Source organism: Bombus vancouverensis, unplaced genomic scaffold (genome assembly GCF_051014615.1).
Source record: "Bombus vancouverensis nearcticus unplaced genomic scaffold, iyBomVanc1_principal scaffold0035, whole genome shotgun sequence".
In the NCBI taxonomy this organism is placed as follows: domain Eukaryota; kingdom Metazoa; phylum Arthropoda; class Insecta; order Hymenoptera; family Apidae; genus Bombus; species Bombus vancouverensis.
In genome coordinates this window covers 595,548-605,153 of record NW_027468926.1, presented here as the reverse complement: position 1 = coordinate 605,153, position 9,606 = coordinate 595,548, and the positions used below count along the sequence as shown (strand labels likewise).

General features: G+C 33.4%; 2 protein-coding genes, 1 long non-coding RNA gene and 1 pseudogene across 3 annotated transcripts in view; 1 reads left to right on the top strand and 3 right to left on the bottom strand.

Annotated features, from left to right (window-relative positions):
* Positions 1 to 809: 809 nt before the first annotated feature.
* On the bottom strand, positions 810 to 3,909 carry LOC143304441 (uncharacterized). The gene is made up of 6 exons (XR_013061119.1): positions 3,776 to 3,909; positions 3,468 to 3,563; positions 3,113 to 3,391; positions 2,769 to 3,037; positions 2,612 to 2,708; positions 810 to 2,449 (listed from the first exon to the last, which is right to left on the bottom strand). It is a non-coding gene; the product is annotated as an uncharacterized LOC143304441 (long non-coding RNA).
* A 517-nt stretch (positions 3,910 to 4,426) lies between these two features.
* Positions 4,427 to 9,606, top strand: part of LOC117165664 (omega-amidase NIT2-like) — a 76,079-nt gene continuing 70,899 nt past the window's right edge. The window contains exon 1 of the mRNA XM_076626921.1: positions 4,427 to 4,522. The gene's annotated coding sequence lies outside the window, so the exon portion shown is untranslated. The remainder of the gene's footprint in view (positions 4,523 to 9,606) is intronic.
* LOC143304440 (venom serine protease Bi-VSP-like) lies at positions 4,918 to 6,001 on the bottom strand. The gene is made up of 3 exons (XM_076626924.1): positions 5,827 to 6,001; positions 5,601 to 5,755; positions 4,918 to 5,272 (listed from the first exon to the last, which is right to left on the bottom strand). The coding sequence occupies exons 2-3, from the start codon at positions 5,730 to 5,732 to the stop codon at positions 5,117 to 5,119; spliced, it is 288 nt and encodes a 95-aa protein (XP_076483039.1). The 5' UTR covers positions 5,733 to 5,755; positions 5,827 to 6,001; the 3' UTR covers positions 4,918 to 5,116.
* On the bottom strand, positions 6,360 to 9,044 carry LOC143304432 (venom serine protease Bi-VSP pseudogene; annotated as a pseudogene).

Sequence of the window (9,606 nt, the reverse complement as noted above, 5' to 3'; positions counted from 1 at the left end):
AAGATGTTTTATTACATTAGGATTATTTATTCGATTAAGATAATTTAAGAGTTTCACAATGTACAAAGAAATAATCGCGTGAAATTTAGATTTATGCTTTAAACGTATTAAACACGCGGTAATTTCAATGTCTATAGCCTCGAACGTGTTCTGATTAGTTGTGTCATTGTCTGTGACATTGAAATCACAAAAATCCATTGCAAGTGTGCTGTCATGCAATGTGGATGTAATTGGGTTTTTTGGGTATTTCCTGTATCATCTGATTTGTACAGTACTATTTTAACGCAAGGACAGGAAACTTATTATATATTTCCCGTCCATTATTTGAATCGTTGTGAAGTGTAACGAATTATATTCGATTCGAGGAGATGTTAATGAATTACCCATTTCATATGTAATTACATGGAAATAAAAATCAACAGACAACGGAATTTCCAATATTTTTTTGTTTCGTCACGTCTTTTTCATAATATATCTTTTATAGGTACGTGATCTATTAATCGTTCGAATGGAAATAATTATTCGTATAATATTCAAATGATTCTAGCCATAAAATAAATTAAAACGATACCTGTCAATGATATGCAATCTGCGTATGACGTCAACCTCGATCTATGCTTATACAAGAAATTTTATCAATCAATGACTAGATATACAATAATCAAATATTATAAAATTTCCTGAAAACCTTTAGGTGTTAATATTAAGGTGTTAATATCTTTAATATTTGCAAGTTATTGTTTAGCGCTAATTAGTTAGAATGTAACAAGTGGTGTACCAGAATTGAGATAATTAAGCCACACGAACAATCTTATTTAGATCTTTTTAATTTTTTAATTCTCTTTTGCTCCAATACTTCGTAAAATTAATCTTCGTTAGCTACTACACTTCATAGAATGACAAGAGATAATTTTTCTTATATAACGTTTCATTCATAAAATCTATCATTAAAGTATATCTTCATAAAAATATCATTCCATACTAACGGTATATTTGGTGTCATACGAGATAACAGTTACCAGTGATGACATATGTAACTTTATAAAGATATCTCGTTTTATTATATATTAAAAGAATGTACTCATTGCTGCTATATTTCAGATGAAAAAAAGGAGGCAACGATTTTACAGTAAAATCGTTCGTTTACAACTGATTCATTTACATTTCATGATAATACTGTGCATTCTGAATATGCTATGATTTGGTTTAAAATAATAAATAGTCCATTCTTGCATACTATTGCTCCGGCTTTACTTGTATTTTCGATATTGGTATAAATAGAAAGACAATTAATGTCGTTCGAGTCTATTTTCGGATCATTTATATTACGTTTAATCCATATAGTTATTATATGAGACATAGTATCGTAAAATTTGGAAGAATAAAACGTTCGTACAGGATGTACATTTTATAAGAACTCCAACAAATCTGCGTGTGCACCTAAAATACAAACCGATAGTGATTGTTCATAAGTTTATATACATTATCTAATGTCAATCGAAGGTATCAATTCTTTTTCTCCATAAGAGTACTTTTTCATTTATATGTGTTCAAAAATACATGTGTTCAACCGTGAAGCATATGTCACCTACAACGAAAAAGAGTTTTCCTATACTTAATATTTCCTTTATATACCTATGAAAGTCTATTCTTCGCGTAGTATGAAATTATGAATAAATCTGGAATATTGTTCAATCTGAAAAGAAAAATAACTTATTGACATCATTCATTGATACGAGATTCAGAATGTTTGTTTTGTCTTGCAGAGAAAGAAGGCAGCCCTTTCTTTTAATGTGAAATAGAAAGCGAAAATTTGAAAACAGATTTTTTGGAAATTTACTTGCAAATATCGTTTTCAATATCGTGATTTTCTTCCCAATGGTACTGTACTTTCAAATTTTCCAGTATCCCTCTAAAAACAAAAAGTCGAACCTCGTTATCATTAACATAGGCATTACAAGGAAGAGAAGTATTAGAAAGCAGCTCCTTCTTATTATGGATTTCTTTATAATCGTGTAAATAAGAAATTCCGGGAATTTTTTCCTCAAGAATTTAATTCTTATGTTTTGATTGATAATTATTACACTGCATACTAACTTTTCGCATACTGTTCGCGTCTAACAATTTCCTAATAATAACTACTTCAAAATTACATATGTTCTTGCACGAATTCAAAAGTACGTATGATACAATTACAATTGATTCTAAAATAATAATTATTTAAAGATATTAAGATACTAATTAAACGTTTCACTATATTTCAAAATCTGGAACAACAAATTTTTATTTATAAAAAATGAAACTGTCTTTATATATTCTTTGTCATGATGCTATTTCTTATTACCATGTCGACATTTTTTAAAATTCATTTTGTTATCTCTACGCAATATGAAAATTCATATACTGCTTAATATTTTTTACATATTATCCATCCACCGCATGATATCTCCTGAAAAATCAAAATATTAATGTTATATTATTACAATGCTTCTTAAATTTCAATTTTTGACAAATTTGAAATCCAATATATTTTGCACAATTATTATTTATCAAAAAATTCTAAGTTAGTAACTTTCTTTTCAAATGGCAAATAACATGTACATTGACTTACCTGTAAGTTTTTGTTCCTAATCATAATTTCCTCTTATAGAACATCGTTATTGTTCTCATAATTACTACCAGTGTCATAGATATTGTAGTGGCTACAACTGAATTAATAGAAAATGATAAATAACTGTGTATAACAATGACACATAACTTTTACTTACATATCAGTCGATAAGGGATTACTGTGATATCCTGTTGATGTTTCTTAAGGCACTTGATTAGGTGCGATACGGTATCATTCCTTATGGTATACTGTAGATAAGTATTTTAGAAAATAACAAGAATAAATGTAAATTATTCAGAGGTTCCAGTTTCGGCTTAGACATAAATACAGGACCATTTGCAAAGAAGAAAGGGTGCGTTTCTACAGCCTCGTTATAGTAACCATGAATACCAATCTCTGAATTACTGGTTACTAAACATAAATATCCTATAAAATTTAATATATTTCTTTAATTTGTAATACATACATGAGATAGTAGTTCTAAATTATGAATCATCCTACCTGTGATATTACACTTTTCCTTATAATATCATCACTCAAGTGAACAACATTAAGATCATGTAAACCATGTCATCCTATCTTACTGTGAAGATACTTAGTTATGTTATCTAACGTTACAAAAATATCATCAAATTCAAGTCCTTTTATTCACATCACATGGCCACGGCGATCTGGTTCTTCGTTATATAATGTTCTAAAATTTGTCGTATATATAGGATGTACAAACCGTGATATCAAGGTATCAGTTCTTCCTTCCCAAGGGACAGTTTCATTAAAATTCTGATAGAAATAAAGATTAATTATTAATATTCTAACAATCATATATGTTAAATACATTATAGTCAACGATATATACCTGAGCGAATGTAGGGGTGATTCCTTGATAATTATAAATGTCATCAGCCCACATCATTGTGCCACTTCTTTGTACTCCAGCCTCTAGATTAACAGCCTAAACAAACATACAAAATTTTATAGAAGCTGTACAAAATATAGTATATATGCGCAATATTGAAGCGTTCAAGGGGATATAAAGGTAATGTACATCACATACACGTGTACTCTCATGCAACAAAATACAATTAGATTTAATAGTATAAGCTCTTTTGTTCATCATAATAGATTGGAAATTTAAGTGTCTTACGAGGGTGAGTAAAAAGTTACCCGCTCTGTCGGTGTAGAATTTATTTTAAGCAATTGTCAAAAAAGACATACATCATTTTTTGACATAATCACTCAATTTCTGTATACACTTTGTCCATTTGCTGAAGGACCTTCGTATTTTCTCGTTAAAAAATGTTTTGGGCTGAGCTGCGAACCACGAATGCATCGTCGTCTTCACCTTTTCATCAGCTTTCTCGGCATCCATCTCGCACAAACTTTTTAAAACCCAAATCTGTCGTGCACTATTGCATAAGCAGAGCCGTGGCTGATTTGCAAATGATTTGCCACATTATCCAGTGTCACTCGTCTATTCCATAGAGCATAAGTTCATGAGCACGTTCAATGTTGTCGTCGTGGATGTGGACGGGCGTCCAGCTGTTTTTTCATAACACTTGTGCGATCTTCTTTGAACTTTTGTGCCCATTCAAACACACTTCGTGACAAAACACTTTCTCCATAATGTGCATTAAATCTTTGATAAATATAGGCATCAAACATAACTTCCGACCACAAGAAACGAATCACAGCATCCTGCACTGTTTTCCTGCAAATCGCCATTGCAAAGCGCCATTACTCGCGCAACGGTCACAAACGAATTGACGTAACACAATGAAACCTGCGCAGCAGCACTGAACAGATATTGACGTCATACGAAGAGTGCAGATGGATCAATACGGTCGACAGAAGTTTTAACTATCTGGAGTGCGGATAAATTTTTACCGAGAGTCGTATAGGAATCTATAATCTGTAAGTACACCTTTGGCTGAATGGAAATTTCTCTTACATATAGTCAAAAATGCAGAAACAGTGTATTGAATTGGAAAGTGATAAAAAATAAGCGAAGTTTCGAGGTTGCATGTGATTGCATGAGTACACAGGACGTTTTTAGCGAATAAAAAATAATTTTGAAAGACACGAGACTTATCTTGTATTTTATGCACTCTCTGTGTCTGAATCTCCAGAAGCTCTCTATCTTATGAAGTGTTTTAGATTAGCCGGAAAATTTTGTATGTACATACAAGAAGTATACGATCTAGGTGGAATATTCCATTATTCTATTGATACAACAGAAACGAAATTTACAGAACTTCTCAGAAAGTTGGTTTATTATTACCAAATTAATAGAATTAATATACGTTTATCATCTTTACATACCTAAGTCGTGGAGGTTTATCGTGCGTAAAAAATTAGTGTCGTTTCAAAGTTACATTTCGTACATTTTAAGCCTATAATTTGTAACGTACAAAACAATGTAAATTTGAGCTGTTTCTTATCTCCACAATAAGAAAATCCAACTTTACGTTTTTTACACAATGATATTTATGGAACAGTAATATCATATTATTGCATCGCTTGGAGAATGAAGTCAAGGTACGATGTGACCCTAGTGTAAACGCTGGGATAGCCAGCTGTGCCGCACTTATAAGCGTAAGACACAATACCTATTAAATAGGAGGTTAATTCATGTTGTATCAGCAGTGGTCCGCCGCGGTCAGCCTGAAAGGATCGTTAAATTTTTAATCAAAGATACTGAAATATATCGATCGAATTGTATTGAAATTATACTTATATACAGTAATAATCTTCTATTGATTTGTGTATAGAAATACTCCAATTTATAATGTACATGTTATATGTATTTTGAGCAAAACTAAGATTAGAAGGAAATTAGATTAAATACCATAATGAGGTGTGAGAAGTGGGCAAAACTATTAAATTGTGTTCATCTATTATTTCTAATGTTTAAGACGTCGATTTGATGTTAATTCGAATTGACGTGTCTTCAGATACCATATAGTTTGTAGTAACTCTGTAACTTAATTACCGTACAAGAATCCTCTCCACCCTGAGCATGTTCGGCGCATATTATACCATCAGTGATATCAGGTGCATTAGGAAATTTGGAATAAGCTATTTTGCATTCGGCGTTCTTAATCACTGGCATTTGTACTTCCATTAATGCATTACGTCGTGGTCGTCCTACGAAGAAAATAAGAAAGATATTTAAGACTGGAACTGTTTAATTTTATTATAAAATTGATATCACTTACTATATCTTAACGCTCCCCATCCAGCAACAAGGGGGTTATAGCCGACGAAGTTGCTCTTTCGTAGGGGCTCTTTCGTACAAATGGGATATACGTACCCTGAAAAATAAAAAAATAAATGAAAATGCAGGAAACGAATGACCAAAAGTATGAGAAAGAATTGCACACGCTTTATGACACAATATATGTGTACAGTAAGAAATTTCAGGATATGATACTTCAGTAATACTCAATAGCATATATATATATATATATATATTTGAGGAGTTACTCGAAAATGGCACCTCCTCCACCAATCTAAGAATGGCAATATTATGATTGTGTATGTTTTCTATTCCATCCATATGTGCACAATGTGCTGCGGTCAAAACATGCCTAGCCGATATCAGGGAACCTCCGCACTTCCATAGTGGTTTGTCTGGGTTTCGGGGATTACGAAAACTTAATGCAGCGATCCATGGCCAAGCGCCTAAAATGCAATAGTCATAGTTGTGAATATACATAATTTTTTCTCACATAACGAGTAACAACGATTATTACCTATTCGATATTCGATCATACAGCAGACGATAAGTACATACGTACAAATACTCTGAAATAGAGATTTGATAAAGACAGAAATTAAATTTTTATTCCAGTGGAATACAAATTATTAAATAATTCTATATAATTTCTATTTGAACTATACTGAACTATAAAGTTCAAACGTGTAATTTCTGCCCTAACAGTTTTTGATCTCTATCCATATTATTACTCCTATATCAATTTTTTATTTCAAGCAAAAAGATACTCTTCCTAACATGAAGTAAAAGAAAGAAATAATTCAAGTTAATAAGTAAAGTTACTACCGATAAAATCATAGCATTATTATTTAGTCTGATTGAAATGTACATTGATGTGCTGTTTAATGCCTTTAAAGTTCATTCTTTGCAGTAAATGGCTTATTATTAATCGGAAAGAAAGACATAAAACGTACCAAGTTCAGCTGGTTTACCATCGACCACCCTGGTATGAGAGACGTTGCTAAAACCACGGTATGGTGGTCGCAAAGCCTTATACTTATACACAGTTTTTATTAAAATTTCTCTCTTCTCTTTGTTTGGATCGTTCGGACAGCAAACGATCGTAACATTGCCCTGGTATCTGCACACTGATCGTCTATAAAAATCGGTGGCTGTACGGTACTGTATCTGCCATATTTCTTGCAGAGGTTTACATTTTCTGTAGTCAAGGCACCTGCCTTCTTGACTGTCCGGTGTGGTACATTCTGGATCAAACAATTTTAAAACATTTATGCAGTTCAAAGATGCGTAAGAAAGCGACACCGATTACTCAACTTTCGAAGTAAAAAGCCGATCAAGTCCACCGGATTGCCCTACAGACACGTATTAATCCGTAAGAGTTAGTCATCATGTTGATAATAATTATCTAAAGAAACTTTTCACGTGAAAATATAAAATTTTAATTGATTAGATATTGTGTTAGCCATACTTAAGAAAGAAAATGAAAATGAATGAAATGAAAGAAAAGGACTACCTTCAACCTCATTTTTTAAATAAACACTTTGTCAGTTTTGCGGTAAATAAATTCTTAGGAATTCAGGACAGTTTTTAGTGAATCATTTTGTTTCGACCGTTCGCGGAGAGACGCGATCGCGAGATAGCACGTCAACGAGAGTTGTAAGTTCCCGTTACGATTAAATAATCGACGCCACGAACTGATCGATCCCCTTATTTCGATTATGATAATAAGGGTAGTTCAATGAAATTCCACGGAATTAACACAAATAAATTAATGTTTATTTCAACAACTTATTAACTAGAAAGATATAAAAGGAACAAAAAAAATGTAACTGCGTTTTGGTTGATAAGTAATGCGCGACATACCACATGTGTTGACGGTTCGACTTCTCGAAAAGTTCTGAACGCCTTTCGATTTTTTTCGTTTTTTCTGGAAGGCGACCCCCACTACGTTCGGATCACGCCACATTCTTTTACTGCGAGGTAAAATACGGGCCACGAGTCGACGTTTCTGGAAGTCGCCCTGCTTAATGAACCACGCGCTTGCCACTACAATGTTTGTTTGCCGGGCAGACGCGACGATCCGCCTGCGACATTATAGTGGCGCGATCGATAGTTAAGAATATGACCTATGGTAAGCCGCATGGCGTAACATTCTCCCCCCGTTGAGAGGGTACCGATCAAACTAGGGAGGTGTGGTTGAAGTTCCCATCTTATTTCGTCTCGGTGGCTAGTTGTTCGGGTTTCTCGAGATCGGGTTGAATTGGCAGTGGGACAAGCCTTTTGACGCCCCGATCCAAAATGCTCTTTGCCGTCTGAACTGTAGCTGTCCGGATGACACCATCGGCGCCTGGATGAACCTTGATAACTCGGCCCAGAGGCCAATGCATGGAGGGAACGTTGTCCTCTCTGAGGATGACGATTGTGCCCTTTTGGATGCTGTGTCCACCCTTGCTCCATTTATTGCGGTTGGTTAGCTCGTTCAAATACTCCTTATGCCAGCGGTTCCAAAAATGTTGTTTAAGCTGTTGGATATGCTGCCATTTGGAGAGTCGGTTCGATGGAATGTCTCTGAAATCTCGATCACGTAAGCACATTAATGAATCGCCAATGAGGAAATGTCCGGGAGTGAGGGCTAGGAGATCATTTGGATCGGTGGAGATAGGAGTTAGCGGGCGGGAATTGAGGACTGCTTCTATTTCTATGATAAGAGTATTACGGTGTTAAGCTCATATGTTTCTGTTTCTCCACTCGCGCTGCGCCATAATATCCTTTGATATTTCCGATCCTCTGGTCGTACGAGGAATTGCCGATACATTTTCTCGATGTCGCCAGTGAGTACGTACTGATGAGCGCGGAATCTAATTAATATACAAAATAAATTGTGAGTTGATTCGAGAATATAGGATTTCCCCATTTTCATGATTATCGTGATTTTTGTATAAATATATTTTTTAAGATACTAATAATTAGGTAGTTATAAATTAGTATTATCAATTATTTTGCATTTATAATTCCGCCTCTAGTATAAGTGTTAATTGAAAACTAACTTTATGTTTCAAAAAGTACTAGCAAAGTCGTTGAGTAACAAGCCACTGATGCTAACACAAATAGCATTGTCGTGATTAAATATTTCTAAATATTCATTTTTCATTTTGAACCTGTAGAAACAATTTATTATATATACTATTAGCTAAGTAATTGCATATTTAATTAAGTCGAAATATAAAACTTAGTTATTTTAATAATTTAAAAAATAAAAAACTGACAAACATTTCAATTTAATTTATGGTTGGAACAAAAGACAGTTATTTTTCATTAATTGAAATATTGCAATGCAGAGTACTTTCCAAAATACGCCGAGAGTATTCCTGATGATGAAACGAGCGTTGCTTCATCGAACGCAGCTAAAGAAAACAACATCTATGTAGTTGGTGGTACGATGCCTGAAATAGAGGGCGATAAATTGTACAATACCTGTACTATTTGGGGTCCCGATGGAACGTTGATAGCAAAACACCGAAAGGTAAGTAATATATTCCTTTATGGCTTTGAATTTGAAAATATTGGGGTGAAGAAAGTGACTCTATCTAGGAATAATTTAGGAATATACATATGTACATACGTATACTATAACCAATTCTATAATTTACGGTTTATAAAATACGTTATGATACGGGAAACGCCCATTTTTGTTGTAATGTGTTTGTTGTTGTATAAATTTTTCACATACTTAAAATATTATTATACTTATTTTTTCTCC

Bases quoted from the DNA above. Each gene is read 5' to 3' on its own strand.
- LOC143304440 (XM_076626924.1), bottom strand. From the start codon at position 5,732: ATGGAAGTACAAATGCCAGTGATTAAGAACGCCGAATGCAAAATAGCT. The intron at 5,273-5,600 runs GTAATTAAGTTA...CGATCCTTTCAG, and splicing joins GTGGAGAGGATTCTTGTACG to GCTGACCGCGGCGGACCACT.